The sequence below is a fragment of the Schistocerca piceifrons genome, chromosome 5 (genome assembly GCF_021461385.2).
Source record: "Schistocerca piceifrons isolate TAMUIC-IGC-003096 chromosome 5, iqSchPice1.1, whole genome shotgun sequence".
NCBI lineage: Eukaryota > Metazoa > Arthropoda > Insecta > Orthoptera > Acrididae > Schistocerca > Schistocerca piceifrons.
In genome coordinates this window covers 669,574,778-669,597,084 of record NC_060142.1, presented here as the reverse complement: position 1 = coordinate 669,597,084, position 22,307 = coordinate 669,574,778, and the positions used below count along the sequence as shown (strand labels likewise).

The 22,307-nt window shown below is 45.3% G+C and overlaps 1 protein-coding gene across 1 annotated transcript in view; it reads right to left on the bottom strand.

Moving 5' to 3' along the window:
- Window positions 1-22,307, bottom strand: part of LOC124799190 (protein madd-4-like) — a 571,457-nt gene that overhangs the window by 325,317 nt on the left and 223,833 nt on the right. Inside the window, exon 7 of the mRNA XM_047262725.1 lies at window positions 4,366-4,506. Within this exon, the coding sequence (XP_047118681.1) occupies window positions 4,366-4,506 (141 nt within the window). The remainder of the gene's footprint in view (window positions 1-4,365; window positions 4,507-22,307) is intronic.

Here is a 22,307-nt window from a genome sequence, read left to right as displayed (position 1 = left end):
GGCACTATCTCCCCTATTTCGCGATAATACAAAACGAGCTGCCCTTCTTTGTACTTTTTAGATGTCCTACCTGATGCGGATCCCACACCGCACTGCGATATTCCAGATTAGGGCGGACAAGCGTGGTGTAAGCAGTCACTTTAGTAGCTTTTTTATGGTGATGATCATTTCTCCCTATGCAGGCGGGTGCCAACAGAATGTTTTTGCAATCGGAGGAGAAAACTGGTGACTGAAATTTCGTGAGAAGATCCCGTTGCAACGAAAAACGACTTTGTTTTAATAATTGCCACTCTAATTCACATGTGATATCTGTGGCACCACCTCCCGTATTTCGCTATGATACAAAACGAGCTGCCCTTCTTTGAACTTTTTCCATGTCATCCGTCAGTCCCACCTGATGCGTATACCACACTGCACAGCAATACTCCAGAATAGGGTGGACAAGTATGGTGTAGGCAATCTCTTCAGTAGACCTGTTGCACCTATTAAGTGTTCTGGCAATGAATCGCAGTCTTTGGTTTGCTCTACCCACAACACTATCTATGTGATAGTTCCAATGTAGGTTATTTGTAATTGTAACCCCTAAGTATTTAGTTGAATTTACAGCGTTCAGGTTTGTGTGACTTATCGCGTAATCTCATTTCAGAATTACGACACTGCCTGACTAAGTTCGTAATAATTTAACAGGGCTGTTGCAGGCTTCACAGCTGCCCTTTATAGCCATGTTCAAAATTTTAAAACTATTCCTGTTGTAACACCCTAATGAACCCCAAAACCCAATTAGGAAAGACCATCACGATGTAAAGTAGGGAAAAGTTATACTGACAGGTACGAAAACTTTTCCGATGATATAACACCAGAAAGTCTTGATAAACACCAACATTAAGCATTACAGAGTGTGTTTTGGTAGAAAGGAAGAAGAAAGAAAGGTCATCTTTAGCTATTTGCCAAACATCTAAGTAATAATTGCAAATTAATATCATGAAAGTTAAGTCCAAAGAAATGTCGGTCAGAGATAACTTTTATATGGAAGAGAGCTGTAAACGCAACGACGAAATTCGATGCGTCTACAATACTCATTCACGGAAAAAGTAAGTCGCTTGCTAGCTATCGTGCTATCAAGTCATACGAGAGCAGCTCTTGCCATGGTTGAGCGAACGGAGCGCGACGAGATTGTTTTACTTTTAAGGGTCGTTGTTGCGTGACGTAGACGCACGGATTTTGTGAACTGATATTCAGACTAGAGATTTGAACCGAGACAGTATGTTGACTGTGTATACCGAGTTGTTGGACTTTATTAACGGAAGTAGGCAATATTGGACTCAACATTCATATAAGTGAATTTATAGAAAGGAATGGACAAAGTTTCAAAAGACTATAATACACCTTTAGTCTCGAGTAGGAGACATTGACACGAAAACATGAAGAAGATACAATTACGCCGAGGGTTAAAGCTGTCGTAATTGTCACGATAGTTGAAAGTAACAGAACTGCCAGTGCTAATTAACAGTGTGTGCTTGTGGCGTGATGTTTATAAAGTATTTGGCGAAAAGGAACAATAAAATTGTTAATCAAAAGTGGAAATTCAACGTGTCGCCTCCATCATTCTATGAATATTTGGTAATTGCTGATCAAAGGTTAATTAACAGTGACTAACTTGAAAGTAAATTCGTGGACTTTTAGTTGTGACAAGGGAGGTTTGGATATACAGAATATTACGACGCGAAGATAATTAAGACATTGTTAAAGAGTATCTGTGGATCTCGCGTCATATAGAGCGAACAATTTTACTTACAAGGGAACCTCCCCATCGCACCCTCCTCAGATTTAGTTACAAGTTGGCACAGTGGATAGGCCTTGAAAAACTGAGCACAGATCAATCGAGAAAACAGGAAGTTGTGTGGAACTATGAAAAAAATAAGCAAAATATACAAACTGAGTAATCCACGTGCATCATAGGCAACATCAAGGCTAATATGAACTCAGCAGCGCCGTGGTGTAGCGTGAGCAGCTGCGGAACGAGAGGTCTTTGGTTCAAGTCTTCTCTCGAGTGGTAAGTTTAATTTTTTGTATAATCAACTTCGCTCTCCAGAATTCCAGGACATGTTCAGATTTGCTTGGACATGTGCAGGATTTGACGGTCTACACACGGAAATATTTGAAAACGTTAAAAACATATGTTTTGACAGAGCACAGGGAAAACTGTGCGACTGTAAAACCGTTGCATTCATTTGTCGCAGTTTATGTGACAAACTCTTATGTTTTCATCACTTTTTTGGGAGTGATTATCACATCCACAAGAAAACCTAAATCGGGCAAGGTAGAAGAATCTTTTTGCCCATTCGCCAAGTTAGGTCGACAACATATTCCTGTCATGTGACACACATGCCGTCACCAGTGTCGTATAGAATATATCAGACGTGTTTTCCTGTGGAGGAATCGGTTGACCTATGACCTTGCGATCAAATGTTTTCGGTTCCCATTGGAGAGGCACGTCCTTTCGTCTACTAATCGCACGGTTTTGCGGTGCGGTCGCAAACACCGACACTAAACTTATTACAGTGAACAGAGACGTCAATGAACGAACGGACAGATCATAACTTTGCGAAAATAAAGAAAGTAAACTTTTCACTCGAGGGAAGACATGAACCAAGGTCCTCTCGTTCCGCGGCTGCTCACGCTAACCAGGGGACCACGGCGCTCTTGAGCTTACGCTATCCTTGATGTTGCATATGTTGCACATGGACTACTCAGTGTCTATTTTGCTTATTTTGTTCATAGTTCCACACAACTTCTTCCTGTTTTCTCGATTGATCTGTGTTCAGTTTTTCAAGGCCTATCCACTGTGCCAACTTATAACTAAATCTGAGTGGGGAGCGATGTGGAGGTTCCCTTGTTAGCAACGAAAAAACAACGACCAATGCGATCTGCAATTGAACTTTTTCCTCGCTTTTGGTGATGTGGACGGTGCGCATGAGGGAAGATTCATCAATTATTGCACTAAAGTGTTAACCAGGCACATAATAATTCAACTTCAAACCGTAAGAGACAATCAGAGTGCGCAGTTCGCATTAATAAGGAAACTGTGCGGACTCGCAAACAAACTCAAATCATTACGCGAGGAACGAGTTCTTAAGAGCTTTTTCAGATCTTGTCTCTCGTTAAAAAATGGCTCTGAGCACTATGGGACTTAACTTCAGAGGTCATCAGTCCCCTAGAACTTAGAACTACTTAAGGGGGTAGGACGTCAAACGGGCCGACTTGGAGCAGGAGAGGCACCACAGGACATTTTAATTTCCACTGTCTATACTTTTACAAGTGAATTCATAAAACTTTGTCAGCATGACCAAGAAGGATTCAGGATTCACACTCGTAGCAGCGGAAGTTCAAAAACATAACAAAATAATTTTTTTACATGTGAAATTTCATCATTTTTTCACTCACTGTTGGCTGCATTTGTTGCTATAGGTACACTTACCTTCATAAGTAAGAGAGACTGTTCGATGAATTTTGCACAGCATACAAAGCATACTTACAGGTGTCTGAAACTCTAGAATCTATTTAATTTATGAAAAAATGAGTGAGCTGTTACGTTTTAAACTTTGTGTTTAGAAAAAAATCAAATTTTGTAGTTAATTATCTCAATTTTTACCACAGTTTTTAATAGATTTGGAAAATTCTAGAGTTTTATACAGCTGCAAGTATGGTTTGTATGCTGTGCAACATTCATCAAAGAATGTCTCTTACTTGTGAAGAAAAATGTACCTATAGCAACAAATGCAGCCAACAGTAAGTGAAAAAATTATGAAATTTCGTGTCTAAAAAAATTTGTTTTGTTATGTTTTTGCACTTCCAATACTATGAGTGTGAATTCTGAATCCTTCCTGGTCATGCTGACAAAGTTTTATGAATTTATTTGTAAAAGTATAGACAGTAGAAAATAAAATGTCCTGTGGTGCCTCTCCTGCTCCAAGTCGGCCCGTTTGATGTCCTACCCCCCTTAAACCTAACTGACCTAAGGACATCACACACATCCATGCCCGAGGCAGGATTCGAACCTGCGACCGTAGCGGTCGCGCGGTTCCAGACTGTAGCGCCTAGAACCGCTCGGCCACACCGGCCGGCGTCTCTCGTTAACCGACGGAGACATCCATCATCGCGCATCGCGTCTCGGCTCCACCGACCGAGCTGTAGCAGTAACAGCTCCACGGCGTCGACAACATCAGCACGCGGCGGAGAGGGGGCGTGACACTGTACTTAGTCATGGTATTACACGGTTTCTACAGGGAATTGGATGTCAGTTGCTAGGTTTGTTGAAGTCATTGAGCGGTAGTGTAGGCAGATGAACAAACGGCTAATGCTGACTAATGCGCTGGGCAGGCGGCAGCAGTAAAAGCGGGCGGCACTCACGGGAGACCAGGGCGTGGCCCTCCAGGTGGGGCAGTCGGCGGCCTTGCAGCTCTCCTCTTGGTGTGGCGCCGGGCCGCGACACTCCGACTCAGGAACCTGCGGGAAATGGCCGGACAAACACAGCGCTTAGTGTACTCGTGGGTACTTTTGACAACTAAATACAAAATACACAAGCTATGAGGATTTTTGCTAAAAGCGAAATACTATTCTGATACTAAAAACAGTGATGAAATCTGTAATTATGTACACAGCTGGCCACCGTAAATTCAACACCAAGAAAGACAAGAGGTAGCACAACAAAATTTATTTTGTAGGTAACATGTTGACCAAGTATCAAATGATTACGTTTACAGACGTCTGTGACATGTGGTTCCTGCCAGAATTAGTAGCCAGAGTAGCCGCCATTGTTGGAGATCACCGCTGCCACACGTCTCGGCATTGAGTCAAAGAGACGTTGGATGTGTTCCTGGGGTACAGCAGCCCAAGCAGCTTCCACACGTTGCCAAAGATCATCTGGTGTGGCAGCTGGGGATGTAATCTGGGTCACTCGAGCAAATATGGACCACATGTTTTCTATCGGCGAAAGATCCGGAGAGCGAGCCGGCCAGGGAAGCAATTAAATCTGGTTATTGACGAAGAACCTTTGGAAAATGCGTACCACGTGTGGTCGCGCGATATCCTGTTGAAATATGGCTGTAGCCGAGCCCTGAAGGTAAGGAAGGACAACTGGCTCCAGCACCTCGGATATGTAGCGCCGGCTATTTAAAGTACCGGCAATGCGTACTAGAGGCGTGCGAGAGTAATATCCAATACCGCCCCATACCATCATACCCGGTGCAAGACCAGTGTGGCGATGCATAATGCAGCTGTCCAGCATCCTCTCTCCACGGTGTCTCCACACTCGAATCCGACCATCGTGGTGCTGCAGACAGAAGCGTGCCTCGTCAGTAAAGACAACGTCATTCCATTCTGCCGTCCCCATCCGTCTGTCATCACACCATTGCCGATGGAGACGTCTGTGGTTCTGCGTCAATGGTAGAGGAAGCAATGGACGTCTTGCGGACAGACCACTCTGCTGTAAACGGCGTCGAATGGTACGCGCAGACACTGGATGATGCGTTACAGACGCAATGTGCTGTGCTATGGTTCGGCATGTCACTGAGCGATCCGTCACTGCCATGCGCACAATTTGCCTATCAGCACGTGCAATGTTGCACCGAGGTGAATGCGATCGACCACGTCGGTCCGTCGTACCCTCCTGCATCCAACGGTCACATATCCGCATTACAGTTGTTTGGTTTCGTCCAACACGACTAGCGATTTCTCTGTATGACAATCCACAATCTCGGTAAGCCACTATCCTTCCTCTGTAGAACTCGGATACTTGATCAAACGATGTTCGCTGTTGTCTACGAGGCATAACTGATCATCTTGTGAAACAACAAGAAGGTAAACACACGTGCCGAACGTACACTCGTCGAAATCGCCAAGCCTTAAATGTCGCTATGAGGTGGCGCCACAGGCGCGCGTGATGTGCGTCTGCGCTGAAATTCTAATCAGTTGCATATCTCATCGCTGCAAACCCATGGTGTAAATTTCACTTGATTCGGATGCTTCCTTCAGGGTGTTGCATTTACGGTGGCCAGCAGTGTACATTTACACTAAAGCGCCAAAGAAACTTGTATAGACACCGTATTCGGAGATATCTAAACAGCCAGAATACGGCGCTGAGTTCGGCAACGCCTATATGAGACAACAAGTGTCTGGCGCAGTTTTTAGATCGGTTACTGCTGCCATAATGGCAGGTTGTCAAGATTTAAGTGGTGTTATAGTCGGCGCAAGAGGGATGGGACACAACATCTCCGAGGTAGCGATGAAGTGGGGATTTTCCCGTACGACCATTTCACCAGTGGACCGTGAATATCATGAATCCGGTAACACATCAAATCTCCGATATCTTGCTGCCGGGAAAAGACCCTGCAAAAACGGGACCAACGACGACGGAAGAGAATCGTTCGACGTGACAGAAGTGCAACACTTCCCCAAATTGCTGCAGATTTCAGTGCTGGGCCGTAAAGAAATGTCAGCGTGCGAACCATTCAATGAAATATAATCGATATGGGCTTTCGGAGTCGAAGGCCCACTCGTGTACCGTTGACGACTGCACGACACAAAGCTTTACGTCTCGCCTGGCCTCGTCAACACCGACGTTGGACTGTTGATGGCTGGAAACATGCTGCCTGGTCGCACGAGTCTCGTTTCAAATTGTATCGAGCGGAGACAACCTCATGAATCAATGGACACTGCGTATCAGCAGCGGACTGTTCAAGCTGGTGGAGCCTCTGTAATGATGTAGGGCGTGTTCAGTTGGAGTGATATGGGACCCACGATAAGTTTAGATACGACTCTGATAGGTGACTCATACATAAGAATCCTATCTGATCACCTGCATCCATTCATGTCCATTGTGCATTCCGACGGACTTGGGAAATTCCAGCAGGACAATGCGACACCCCAAACGGCCAGAATTGCTACGGAGTGGCTGCAGGAACATTCTTCTGAGTTTAAACACGTCCGCAGCCCACCAAACTCGCCAGACATGAACATGATAGAGCATATCTGGAATGCCTTGCAACGTGCTGTTCAGAAGAGATCTCCACACCACTCGTACTCATACGGACAGCCATGCAGGATTCATGGTGTCAATTCCCATAGAACTACTTCAGACAGTCGAGTCCATGCCACGTCGTGTTGCGGCACTTCTGCGTGCTCGCGGGGGCCCTACCCGATATTACGCATGTCTACCAGTTTTTTGGCTCTTCAGTGTAGTAAATATTACGTTTATGATTGCTAAAGACTATGACAAGAATGTGTATGGAAGAAGCCAACATGTAATCGTTGGCTGCTATCATTTAATATATATATATAATCATGCGATAAGGTTATGGCCCTCTGTTCTGTTCGTTCTGCTCTCTCTTGCCACTGGGTGGTCGATTTGTTCGCTTGCTACTCATCTGCGAATTGCTGTATTCAAGTCTGTTATTCTGTAAAATTTCATTTTTCCGAAGTCAAAACTTAGCGGTAAATGTGGTTCTGTGCTTTCATTTATAGAAATGTAATTCCCATTGGCCACATGAGTGAGTTTTCAGCATTTTTAGCACACGCTGCTGCGGGGACGAACGTAACATCGCTGGTCTCCTTGTTGTCCGCCATTACAGGAGTGCTGAGATCTGACTATCACAAATATATTTTTACAAAACATGTAGAACTGATGTAAGTATAACGTCCAGTATCGACAACGGCTTGGCTCAACGCTTAAGGTAAAATAATTAATTCTCAGTTTATGCTGGTGTAAAGGTGAAAGGTATTGAACCTTAACATTAATCATTCATGGAGGATATTTTCCAGTGTTGAAACTGTGTTTTTGTAGTGTTCAATTCATACTTTATGCGTAGATAGGTACAGACGTTTTTCTTGCATAGACAGACTAAATTGTATTTTCACTTGTACCGGAATACTTTCAATTTACTTTTCACTTGTACCGGAATACTTTCAATTTACTTATTTTCAATGTACCGTGTGGTTATACAGGGTGAAAAGTATTTAAACCGACAAACTCTGGGAAGTTGTAGGGGACATCAAAACAAATACTTTTTCCTAATGTCATTTTTTCCTATGAGGAGTATTTAAACCGGTAGGGGAAGATTTCTCTGGCGGCAAATGAATCAAACCAACAAACACTTTTCCATTTTTTTATAACCAGGAGACAACACATTAACACAACCCAATTTCAATTTCAGTAGATTTTCAAAAATGCCTCCATTGACACGTAAGCAAAGGTTACACCGTCGGATCATGTTCTGTCTGACACGGGCAAAAATCCCAGGAATATCCTGAATTGTTCCTGCTGCTGCTAGTAGCCGGGCAACCAGATCCTCTTCCGATGCAACAGGAGTTGTGTAAACAAGGATACGCATCTCTCCCCACACAAAAAAGTCTAGAGGGGACATATCTGGGGATCGAGCAGGCCATGGTACAGGACCACCTCTGCCAATCCACGTTTCTAGGAACCGTCGGTCCAGGAATCGACGCACACGACGACTGAAATGTACTGGTGCCCCGTCATGTTGAAACCACATGCGTTGTCTTGTAGGGAGCGGGACGTCTTCCAGAAATTCTGACGATGCTCTGGCGAGAAAATTGTAATAGTGCCTGCCGTTTAATGGCCTAGGTAGCAGATACGGCCCAATTAGACAGTCCCAACAACACCGACCCACACATTAACGAAGAACCGCACTTGATGAAGGCTAGTAACTGTGGCATGTGGGTTATCCTCACTCCAAACATGCGAATTGTGCGTGTTGATGACTCCATCACACCCAAACGTTGCTTCATCTGTAAACAACCCAGAGGATGGAAATGTAGGATGCATTTCACACTGTTCCAGGTACCACTGCGAAAACTGTGCTCTGGGTGGATAATCAACTGGTTCCAGGTTGTGGACACGCTGTAGGTGAAACGGACGTAACAATTGCTCTCGAAGGACTGATCTTACATTCGTCTGATTCGTCCCCACGTTACGTGCAATTGCACGAGTGCTGACTGAAGGATCCCGCTCCATATGATGCAAGACAGCTTCCTCAAATTGCTGCGTTCTTACCGTGCGACAGCGTCCCTGTCCAGGTAATCTGCTAAATGACCCGGTTTCTCGGAGACGTTGGTACACAGAAGCAAAGGTCGTATGATGCGGGATACGGCGATTAGGATACTGTTGTTGATAAACCCTCTGTGCAGCTCGTATGTTGTGGTGCGCTACGCAGTACGCACCAGCCATATCAGTGTACTCACTCCAGGTGTATAGCTCCATCAGCAAACAGAGACAATGCACTACTACACTGGTGGACAGCAGTTGCCTACAACTGAAGAGCGTAATATGCCCTCTAACAACTGAAGAACGTAATACGGCCTCCACTGGATTAAATAATCCTCATAGGAAAAAATGACATTGTTGTTGTTGTTGTGGTCTTCAGTCCTGAGACTGGTTTGATGCAGTTCTCCATGCTACTCTATCCTGTGCAAGCTTCTTCATCTCCCAGTACCTACTGCAACCTACATCCTTCTGATTCTGCTTAGTGTTTCATCTCTTGGTCTCCCTCTACGATTTTTACCCTCCACGCTACCCTCCAATGCTAAATTTGTGATCCCTTGATGCCTCAAAACATGTCCTACCAACCGATCCCTTCTTCTAGACAAGTTGTGCCACAAACTTCTCTTCTCCCCAATCCTATTCAATACCTCCTCATTAGTTATGTGATCTACCCACCTTATCTTCAGCATTCTTCTGTAGCACCACATTTCGAAAGCTTCTACTCCCTTCTTGTCCAAACTAGTTATCGTCCATGTTTCACTTCCATACATGGCTACACTCCATACAAATACTTTCAGAAACGACTTCCTGACACTTAAATCTATACTCGATGTTAACAAATTTCTTTTCTTCAGAAACGATTTCCTTGCCACTGCCAGTCTACATTTTATATCATCTCTACTTCGACCATCATCAGTTATTTTACTCCCTAAATAGCAAAACTCCTTTACTACTTTAAGTGTCTCATTTCCTAATCTAATTCCCTCAGCATCACCCGATTTAGTTTGACTACATTCCATTATCCTCGTTTTGCTTTTGTTGATGTTCATCTTATATCCTCCTTTCAAGACACTGTCCATTCCGTTCAACTGCTCTTCCAAGTCCTTTGCTGTCTCTGACAGAATTACAATGTCATCGGCGAACCTCAAAGTTTTTACTTCTTCTCCATGGATTTTAATACCTACTCCGAATTTTTCTTTTGTTTCCTTTACTGCTTGCTCAATACACAGATTGAATAACATCGGGGAGAGGCTACAACCCTGTCTCACTCCTTTCCCAACCACTGCTTCCCTTTCATGCCCCTCGACTCTTATAACTGCCATCTGGTTTCTGTACAAATTGTAAATAGCCTTTCGCTCCCTGTATTTTACCCCTGCCACCTTCAGAATTTGAAAGAGAGTATTCCAGTTAACATTGTCAAAAGCTTTCTCTACGTCTACAAATGCTAGAAACGTAGGTTTGCCTTTCCTTAATCTTTCTTCTAAGATAAGTCGTAAGGTTAGTATTGCCTCACGTGTTCCAACAGTGTTGTGACATTAGGGAAAAACATTTGTTTTGATGTCCCCTACAACCTCCCGCAGTTTGTCGGTTTAAACACTTTTCACCCTGTAATCAAACTTTCCCTATTTAACACGTTACAACACGGAAACTAATTACCGCACGAGTGTCAGACTGGACAGCATTAATGTCCAGAGTACGGGGTGTATGATTTCCATGCGTCGCAGAGCCACCGTCCAATTCCAACTATGGCCACGAGGTGCCGTGATCAGTATTAGTGATGCATAGTCTGACACACCTGACCAGTCGCCATGCACTTTTTGACCAGTCAACATGAGCTTGGAGAAAAGGAGCAGGGCATTATTGGTGAAGCTCTATTATCAAATCAACAGTAATGCTGCAACTGCACTTCGAGAATATCGCCGGCTGAAAGATTACGGACGGCTCCTCTTCCTCCACCTACTGTGCGGAGCGTGATGTAGAAGTTCGAATAAACTGGAGAACTGGGCGTCGCTCCGGGAAGATGCCGAAGACCGGGTGCACCACAGGTGGCTGATGACATCGCTGTTGCTATGCCAGACAACTCTGCACGCAATTCTTGATCGTTAGGCAGTGCGCGTGCTCTGTCACGACAGTTGGACATCCCGTGGTCCACTGTACGCAAGATGCTTCGAACCATTCTCAAATGGTATCCGTACAGGACCCATATCATATAGCAGCTTGCGCCACAGGACGCCCAACGACCTTTTGACTTCGTCAGACCATTTTTCTCTGACGGGTGAAGTAAGCACACAAAATTGCCGAGTGTGGAGATCTTCACCTACAGTCAATGTGCACGAAGTTGCTGTGCACGGTGAACGTGTCATCGTATGGTCTGGCTTCACGCATACGTTCATCATTGGCCCATTCTTTCTTGAACAGGTTGGCGCTCAAGGACCAAAGACGTACATTGCGACTGGCCAGCGTTACTGCGATATGCTTCGTCAACATGTCATACCCGCCCTATAGAAGATTGTGGGATTGACACTGGATGTTAAAAGACTTGCAGACGGGGGTGTGAAAGAAGTAAGGAGTATTCTGCCTTCAGTAGCAGCAGAATGGGACGGTCACAAGGGTCCAGTGATTTCGGAAGTGGACTAGTCGTTGGATGTCACATTAGTAGAAATCCGTCATCGACATTTCATCCCTTCTAAACTTCTTAGTTCGACTGCTGGTGATTTGGCTGTGAACTGGAAACTCCCAGGAACAACCACAGTTAAAGCAAGTCCAGGAAGAGCTCATGTCCTGACGAACAGGCAGCGTCCAATTTTGCGGAGTCGTTGTAAAAAATAGCATGAAATCAGCGGAAGGAATCGCTTGTGAGTTCCAAAGTACTAACAGCAGTCCAGATAGCACGGCGATAGTGCGTAGCGAGTACGACGATACAGCAGCTCCGCATTAAGCGTACGTTCCTGTGGACAGTGCAAAGCGCCGCTTGAGATGGTATTCAGAGCTGCTCTACTGGGCAGTGGATGACTGTAAACGAGTAATACCTTATGGCAGTGCTATGGAAGGGTTCTGGCTGGAGAACACTACCTGCCGTCAAGTGCAGTGCCAACAGTGAAGTTGAAGGAGGTGGTGTTACGGTACGGCACTGTATTCGTCGTTACGGTGTTGTTCTCCTTTTGCACCTAAGAAAACGCTAAATGCGGGGAATATGAAAACATTTTACACCAATGCGTACCCGGTTCAGTAGAACAACAGTTCCAAAACGATGATTGATTGTGTCAGCATGACGACGCACCCTGTCTTAAAGCAGAGCCTGTGAGGCAATGCTCCGTGGAAAATAACGCACCTGAAGAGGACTGGCCTGTCCATTATGGAACACCTTTGGGATGTTTCTGTTGATCCACTGCGGACATGGGACAGCGCCTCGTCAAATATTTAACAAAGAAATTCGCCAAAAAGCAGTGCAAATTGAGAACTGTTTTATTTTATTTCCGCTACCGGTTTCGGCAATTCAGTATCCCATCTTCGGGCCCCATGTGCACCCCTCAAAAGTTATCGTTAGATGTCTTGACTGCAACGGGTTCTTCCAGTTAAGCTACTTTCATCTTTCATTGTGGAGAACGGCCCGTGTACTCTGGACACAATCTAGTTTACTGGTCTGACTTCAACTCAGACTCAGTTTATAACTCAGATTACCACTTAGTCGTTCACAAGAACATCTCTTCTGACGGATCTGTGTCGTCAGCTTATTTTCTTCGTTCTACATTCTTAGACCTGTGTTGACAAAAACCATTTAACTTCACCAGGGGGAAGCTCGACGGCGTGACGCACGGCGCTGCAGATTCTGAGCGACCACTTGCGATGACTGAAACTCAAGAACAGGGCGTCTTTCGCCGCCGTACGACGCCCCGGAAGCACCTCAAACATAACAATCCAACCCCAACAAACCCAGAATCGTTTCAACACCTGAACTAATAATGCTTCTGAAACTTAGTTGAATGCCAGTTATGAACGACTGCTCAGCTATAATAACCGCTAAGTTTACACAGTTTTTTTTCCTGTCTTTTCACCAGACGCTTTTCGCTTTGTTGAGATGAAGGATCATTAATGGTCTGTAATTAAGTTATTTACGTTTTGATTTGCTTTAAGATCGAAGAACAGTTCGTTAACAATATGTTGGTTTGTACTTACAATGATTTCTGCTTGATTTCTCGCTTACGTCGGGAAACGCCGTCTGCTAGCACGTCGTTGATGTTTTTTTTCTTTAGACACTGATAGTTGCGGTTTAATTTTAAGTTGTTCTGCAGCACTATGCATTTCTTATGTTCTTCACAGCACAGTTTTTTTCACATCTCTGTTTTCTGTTTGTTTTTATACTTCCAAGTATGTATTGTGGTTTGTGTTTTGTGGTGTTGCCAACATAACTTTCCCATTAGTTGCAACGACAGAGAAAAATACCCTAAGAACTGTAAACCAACTACGGACAATATGGTCACATAAATGAGAGCTATAGGTATTTCACAAATCCCCTGAAATATTAACTAATGTACTTCTACACTTACAAAATTCAGAGGTGGGCTGCTTGTTTACTTACTGGTACTATCGATCAACACGCGAGTGTTACGGAGATGCTTCGTGATCTCAAAAGGGGAATCCGGGGGGAAGACGACGTTCTTTTCGAGGAATATTATTGATAAAATTTAAGGAACCGGCATTTGAAGCTTACTGCAGAACGATTCTACTGCCACCAACGTACATATCGCGCAAGGACCACGAAGTGGGATAATAGAAATTGGCGCTCGTACGGGGACAATAGAGAATCGTTTTCCCCTCACTCTGTTTGCGAGTGGAACAGGAAAGGAAATGACTGGTAGTGGTATTTGGTGCCTTACGCCGGCTTCTGGGGTATGTGTGCAGATGTAGATAAATCTTAATAACTCAGTGAAGCATCCCCTCATCTTCATGGTTTTCATTACTACACTACTGGCCATTAAAATTGCTACACCAAGAAGAAATGAAGATGATAAATGGGTATTCATTGGACAAATATATTATACTAGAACTGACATGTGATTACATTTTCACTCAATCAGTATCCAGAACAACCACCTCTGATCGTAATAACGGCCTTGGTACGCCTGGGCATTGAGTCAAACAGAGCTTGGATGGCGTGTACAGGTACAACTGCCCATGCAGCTTCAACACGATACCACAGTTCATCAAGAGTAGCGACTGGCGTATTGTGACGAGCCAGTTGCTCGGCCACCATTGACCAGACGTTTCCAATTGGTGAGAGATCTGGAGAATGTGCTGACCAGGGCAGCAGTTGAACATTATCTGTATCCAGAAAGCCCCGTACAGGACGTGCAACATGCGGTCGTGCATTATCCTGCTGAAACGTAGAGTTTCGCAGGGATCGAATGAAGGGTAGAGCCACGGGTCGTAACAAATCTGAAATGTAACGTCCACTGTTCCAAGTGCCGTCAATGCGAACAAGAGGTGGCCGAGAGATGTAACCAATGGCACCCCATAGCATCACGCTGGATGATACGCCAGTATGCCGATGACGAATACACGCTTCCAATGTGCGTTCTCCGCGATGTCGCCAAACACGGTTGCGACCATCATGATGCTGTAAACAGAATTTGGATTTATCCGAAAAAATGACGTTTTGCCATTCGTGCACCCAGGTTCGTCGTTGAGTACACCATCGCAGGCGCTCCTGTCTGTGATACAGCGTCAAGGGTAGCCGCAGCTATGGTCTCCGAGCTGATAGTCGATGCTGCTGCAAACTTCGTCGAACTGTTCGTGCAGATGGTTGTTGTCTTGCAAACGTCCCCATCCGTTGACTCAGGGATCGAGACGTGGCTGCACGATCCGTTACAGCCATACGGATAAGATGCCTGTCATCTCTACTGCTAGTGATACGAAGCCGTTGGGATCCAGCACGGCGTTTCGTATTACCGTCCTGAACCCACCGATTCCATATTGTGCTAACAGTCATTCGATCTCGACCAACGCGAGCAGCAATGTCGCGATACGATAAACCGTAATCGCGATAGGCTACAATCCGACCTTTATCAAAGTGGGAAACGTGGTGGTACGCATTTCTCCTCCTTACAAGAGGCATCACAACAACGTTTCACCAGGCAACGCCGGTCAACTGCTGTTTGTGTATGACAAATGAGTTGGAAACTTTCCTTATGTCAGCACGTTGTAGGCGTCGCCAACCTAGTGTGAATGCTCTGAAAAGCTAATCGTTTGCATATCGCAGCATCTACTTCCTGTCGGTTAAATTTCACGTCTGTAGCGTCTGGGTTCGTGGTGTAGCAATTTTAATGGCCAGTAGTGTACAATCGGAGGCTCACTTTGCTGAAGTGCTGTGTCCTGTTTCGCAACTCGCCCGATGTTTACAAACTGACGCCTGACTGCTTATGAGAAGAAACCCGCTTGCGATTTGTCGTATCGAGCATGGAGTTTACCGAGGTTCGTGTGTAAACATCTTTGGAATTCCAGAAGAAAGCAGTCTGGACTGCGAAATTATTTAATGTCACTGACGCGTTTCACCCTTTCGGTGCATCATCAGACTGTGTAAAAGTACTGGATACATGACCTCTTCGGTCATAAAACCACATATCAGGTAAAATAGACACCAAGGTAACCGGGTATACAATCCATCCACCTAGAAACTTCTAAACCGTGAAGTGGACCTTGAGCACATCAGCCGTCTCCGCCGTAACAGTACAAGATAGGGCCACGCTTGGGCAATACAGACATTGTGCCGTGTGTGGCTCATACCGCGGTTTTGTAAGCGTATTACCGGCTGGCGTACTCTAGATAATATACAATAAATGTGGAAGATTTTTCCGCACATATTTGTACTTTCTGATTGTTATTTTGGCTTTTCTCTCCTTTCACTAGGTCCACTTCATGCGTTAGATGTTTCATAACGGATGGACTATACTGTATATCCGGTTACTTTGGTGTCTATTTTACATTATATGTGGTTTTATAACTGATGGGTTACGTATCCGGCTACATTTACGTTAGTTTCTTTACTTTCAGTTTACGATGTCTGCGTAGCTGTGCAAGGTAGAAAGACAGGGCCATGCCCTTTTCCTCCATTTGTATCTACTTCATTGGTTTCTTGTTTTTGTAGACAACCTGATGGTGCTCCAACAGGGTGAGACGCGTCTTTGACATTAAATAATTTCGTAACCGAGACTGTTTTTGTTCTGAAACACTTTTAAACCGGTTACTGTAAAAGCCTGCCACGACGGAATGGGAAAATTTTTGCACTTTTGGAATGTTGCTATTAACTTAACAAAGTTTCTCGTGGCCTGTTTATATTAGTAGTGACGGCGTTTGAGGTGCAGCAACGGAAATGGAACGTCGAACACGCCTTTTGCTGTTGACGCAAAGCGGGAACCGGGCAGAAGGAGCAGCGGGGACCTAACGGGCCACCATTAGCTGCCGCAGGTCGCACGCGGCCTGAAAAGGAAATTGGCTCCTTTGACGAAGGTAGGTGCCCTACAAAGCTCTCTCCTCTTGCCTTCTTTGCCTCGTTGCGCGGAAGGAGCAGCCCAGTGGACGCCGCTTCGGAACTACTGTGCGGAAAGGCAAAGAACTCGGTCGTCCGCTGCAGGCAGCAATCTCTTGTGCCTACTGAGCCGCGTGGAGGGGTCGAAAGCGTCTGACACTAATCGTGCAACCGAAAGAAGTGGCACGCAGAACATTAAGAACTGTTACAAAGCTTATCATTAACACTGTGCGGCAAAACTAAAGAGCAAGTTTTTCGATACCCTGCGATAAATAAGTCCCGAAATTTCGCTCAAAGGTGCATACTACCTTCCTCTGTAATGGCGCAAAAGTGTGGGAGTGTGATGGATCACGGGACAAATTAACCAGGAAGTGGTGTGTTAGGTGCAATGCCCTAATCATTTGAAGAAAGTTGGTGTCAATTGTTCGGACAGTGCGGACTAAAATAATAAATGTGTCAGAAAGTAATTTTGGAAATGTTGGGTCAATTGTTGTATTGGTGACGCTCATACACAGGTATCGCAGTGTATTTTTCACAAACTATGCTTCGTATTCATTTTTACTGCAATATACACTACTGGCCATTAAAATTGCTACACCACGAAGATGACGTGCTACAGACGCGAAATTTAACCAGCAGGAAGAAGATGCTGTGATATGCAAATGATTAGCTTTTCAGAGCATTGACACAAGGCTGCCACCGGTTGCGACACCTACAACGTGCTGATGTAAGGTAAGTTTCCAACCAATTTCTCATACACAAACAGCAGTTGACCGGCGTTGCCTGGTGAAGCGTTGTTGTGATGCCTCGAGTAAGGAGGAGAAATGCGAACCATCACGTTTCCGACTTTGATATAGGTCGGTATGTAGCTTATTGCGATTGCGCTTTATCGTATCGCGACATTGCTGCTCGCGTTGGTCGAGATCCAATGACTGTTAGCAGAATATGGAATCGGTGCGTTCGGGAGGGTAATACGGAACGCCGTGCTGGATGCCAACGACCTCGTGTCACTAGGAGTCGAGATGACAGGCATCTTATCCGCATGATTGTAACGGATGTTGCAGCCATATCTCAGTCCCTGAGTCAACGGATGGGGACGTTTGCAAGACAACAACCATCTGCACGAACAGTTCGACGACGTTTGCAGCAGCATGGACTATCAGCTCGGAGACGGTGCTGCGGTTACCCTTGACGCTGCATCGCAGACAGGAGCGCCTGCGGTGATGTGATCAACGACGAACCTTGGTGCACGATTGTCAAAACGTCATTTTTCTGGATGAATCCAGGTTCTGTTTAAGCATTATGATGGTCGCATCCGTGTTTGGCGACATCGCGGTGAACACACATTGGAAGTGTGTATTCGTCATCGCCATACTGGTGTATCACCCGGCGTGATGGTATGGGGTGCCATTGGTTACGCGTCTCGGTCACCTCTTGTTCGCATTTACGGTACTTTGAACAGTGGACGTTACATTTCAGGTGTGTTACGACCCGTGGCTCTACTCTTCATTCGATCCCTGTGAAACCCTACATGTCAGCAGGATAATGCACGACCGCATGTTGCAGGACCTGTACGGGCCTTTCTGGACGCATAAAAAGTTCGACTTCTGCCCTGGCCAGCACATTCTCCAGATCTCTCACCAATTGAAAACGTCTGGTCAATGGTGGCCGAGCAACTGGCTCGTCACAATACGCCAGTCACTACTCTCGATGAACTGTGGTATCGTGTTGAAGCTGCATGGGCAGCTGTACATGTACACGCCATCCAAGCTCTGTCCGACTTAATGACCAGGCGTATCAAGGCCGTTATTACGGCCAGAGGTAGTTGTTCTGGGTACTGATTTCTCAGGATCTATGCACCGAAATTGTGTGAAAATGTAATCAAATGCAAGTCTAGTATAATATATTTGTCCAATGAATACCCGTTTGTCATCTGCATTTCTTCTTGGTGTAGGAATTTCAATGGCCAGTAGTGTAATTTCTCTTTCGTGTGATTATATTAAAACTGGTTATTTCTGAATATTACAATAATTTTTAGGGTATTATGTTTAATAACTATTTGTAATTTATAGTTGTGTATAATAATTAGGTGTTTTTTGTGGTTATTCGAAGCAGATATCCGGCAGAAAAATGCGTAACGACTTATTATAGGTTGAGTAAACATTTTAGAGACTTTGACAAGTTAAGCCACAATACTCGGAAGCGGTAGCAGTCGAACAAGGAAAGCCGGCACGTGTGTCGACGTTGGTCACGTTTCTGCCAACGTGTTAAGTATAGATCAGCGATTGAGGAGTCAGTCACCGCCCTAGAAACTTCGCGACATTGACGGAAACATTGAATAAATACCCCGACAAAGGGGCAGGACGGGGTCCTTCGAGGGGAGAAAGAAGACACGAAGAAACGTCGCCTGGACGGACGGACCGATGCTTAGTCAGCGGACGACATACTTCGTTACAACGACTTAGCCCCTGCACTGCTCGACAGAAGAAGATCCCGGTACCGGGCCAATAGGTCAACGCAGAAGATACTGTCCCAGATGTTGCCAGAAAGAAGTTCGTGTGGTACTTACCCAGGTGGCTGGTGAGTACGAAGGGACTGTGGCCACTCCAAATGGGCCACCTGTGAACCTAGAGGTTGATGAACACCGCTAGAAGACGGCGAACCTAAGAGACGCTAGTTAGATTCCGGGATGGAGCACTGCGCGCCACGCCGTAGCCGCCTGTTAGTAACGCAACGAGAGAATTCGCAAGGAGCCGCCGTGAGTCACGGACACGGTACTGAGTGGACGTACACGGCGCCTGGAGCGAGCGCCGCTGCAACACGAGCCGCCGCCGCCTCAGCGTCGTTAGAATATGCACGCTACGACTCCGCCGCTCTGCCGCCGCGAGGGATTGAGCGAGTTAGAACACATTATATTGCTCTCTTTGTTTAAAGGGTCTTATGTGTCAGTAAATGAATGTTAGTGGAACCACCAATGTTTCTCTCACACCTCACCCACTGAAGCAGGTAAAGAACCCATCCCACCGCCCACAAAGAGCCGCTTTTCCTCACGCCATCGCCGACGAAATAATGACCTTTGCTTCCCTCTGTCATTGTCACTCGTTTGGATTCCGTAGAAATGTTGGAACACGTGAGGCAATACTGACACTACGACTTACCTTAGAAGAAAGATTAACGAAAGGCAAACCTACGTTTCTAGCATTTGTAGACTTACAGAAAGCTTTTGACAATGTTGACTGGAATACTCTCTTTCAAATTCTGAAGGTGGCAGGGGTAAAATAAAGGGAGCGAAAGGCTATTACAATTTGTACATAAACCAGATGGCAGTTATAAGAGTCGAGGGACATGAAAGGGAAGCAGTGGTTGGGAAGGGAGTAAGACAGGGTTGTAGCCTCTCCCCGATGCTATTCAATCTGTATATTGAGCAAGCAGTAAAGGAAACAAAAGAAAAGTTCGGAGTAGGCATTAAAATCCATGGAGAAGAAATAAAAACTTTGAGTTTCGCCGATGACATTGCAATTCTGTCAGAGAGAGCAAAGGACTTGGAAGAGCAGTTCAATGGAATGGACATTGTCTTGAAAGGAAAATATAAGATGAACATCAACAAAAGCAAAACGAGGATAATGGAATGTACTCGAACTAAGTCGGGTGATGGTGAGGGAATTAGATTAGGAAATGAGACGCTTAAAGTAGTAAAGGAGTTTTGCTATTTGGGGAGCAAAATAACTGATGATGGTCGAAGTAGAGAGGATATAAAATGTAGACTGGCAATGGCAAGGAAAGCGTTTCTGAAGAAGAGAAATTTGTTAACATCGAGTATAGATTTAAATGTCAGGAAGTCGTTTCTGGAAGTATTTGTATGGAGTGTAGCCATGTATGGAAGTGAAACATGGACGATAAATAGTTTAGACGAGAAGAGAATAGAAGATTTTGAAATGTGGTGCTACAGACGAATGCTGAAGATTAGATGGGTAGATCACATAACTAATGAGGAGGTATTGAATAGAACTGGGGAGAAGCGGAGATTGTGGCACAACTTGACTAGAAGAAGGGATCGGTTGGTAGGACATGTTCTGAATCATCAGGGGATCACCAATTTAGCATTGGAGGGCAGTGTGGAGGGTAAAAGTCGTAGAGGGAGACCAAGAGATGAATACACTAAGCAGATTCAGAAGGATGTAGGTTGCAGTAAGTACTGGGAGATGAAGAAGCTTGCACAGGATAGAGTAGCATGGAGAGCTGCATCAAACCAGTCTCAGGACTCAAGACCACAACAACAACATCTAGTGTCACTGAACCCCTAACCGCTACAAAACATAGTACATCCTAGAGCAGAGTAATTAATTAAATCGCATATCATTTTGCAAATATACACGGTGGTCCATTGATCGTGACCGGGCCAAAATAAGCGTCATACCAATTTTTTAGTTGGACTACATTTTGTGCTTTGTGATAGATGGCGCTGTAATAGTCACAAACATAAGGCTCACAATGTTAGATGAACAGTTCGTAACAGGTAGTTTTTTAAATTAAAATACAGACCGTAGGTACGTTTGAACATTTTATTTCGGTTGTTCCAATGTGAGACATGTACCTTTGTGAACTTATCATTTCTGAGAACGCATGCTGTTACAGCGTGATTACCTATAACTACCACATTAATGAAGTAAATGCTCAAAATGGTGTCCGTCAACCTCAACGCATTTGGCAATACGTGTAATGACAATCAACATATCCACGGGGGTACTGTTGGTCTACAGTGTCCAACGGGCACAATATTTCGGCGATCATACATGTCGCCATCGTCAGGTGAACTGACGGACTGAGCTCCTGTGAACGTGCCGGCACGGAGATCCGTACGCTATGGCTGCTGAGGGGGAACTGGGTTCGGTCGCAGCGGCGGAGGATTTAAATACTATCCGCCCGCGGCGGGCTCTCTCCGCTGTCCGCGCACCGCGCCACGGTCGCGCGGTGGAACAGATTGCGACGGCGTCTGAGATGACATCGGTGTGATGGCTCTGTCCGCCGTGGTCGTCACAACTATACGTTTGCTCGATTTCCTGTTGATTAACCCAATCGCTGGTTCCAAAGCCTTGCTAAGATTATAGTCACAGCCACGGTTTATGAGATCGTCATTGGTGCGAATTTCGATGGCCTCTCTAACAACGTTGTCCCAGTATCTCGACGTCTGTACCAGAATCCTCGTGCGTTCATACTCCATAGCGTGATTTTCCGACAAACAATGTTCGGCGACCGCCGACTTGCTCGGATACATCAGTCGAGTGTGCCTCTGGTGTTCACGGCATCGATCCTCGACGGTACGCATCGTCTGACCAATATACGACTTGCCACATTGACACGGAATCTGGTACACGCCGGCCTTCCTCAAACCGAGGTCATCTTTGGCGCTCCCCACCAGTGCACGAGTTTTATTCGGAGGACAAAACACAGTTCCGACACGGTGTTTCTTCAAAATGCGGGCGATTTTCCCCAAGAGTGCGTCTGCATATGGAATAAACGCAGTGCCTACCTCCTCCCTCGTGATTTCATCCATCTCCACAGGTTGTGCTGCAGTGGTTGGGCAGAGAACACGTTGAATCTGCCACTCTTGAGTACCCATTCTTTCGAAATACAGTTCTCAGATGTTCCAATTCCTGGGGTAGACTCTCTGCGTCAGAGATAGTGCGCGCACTATGTACTAGAGTTTTAAGTACGCCATTCCTC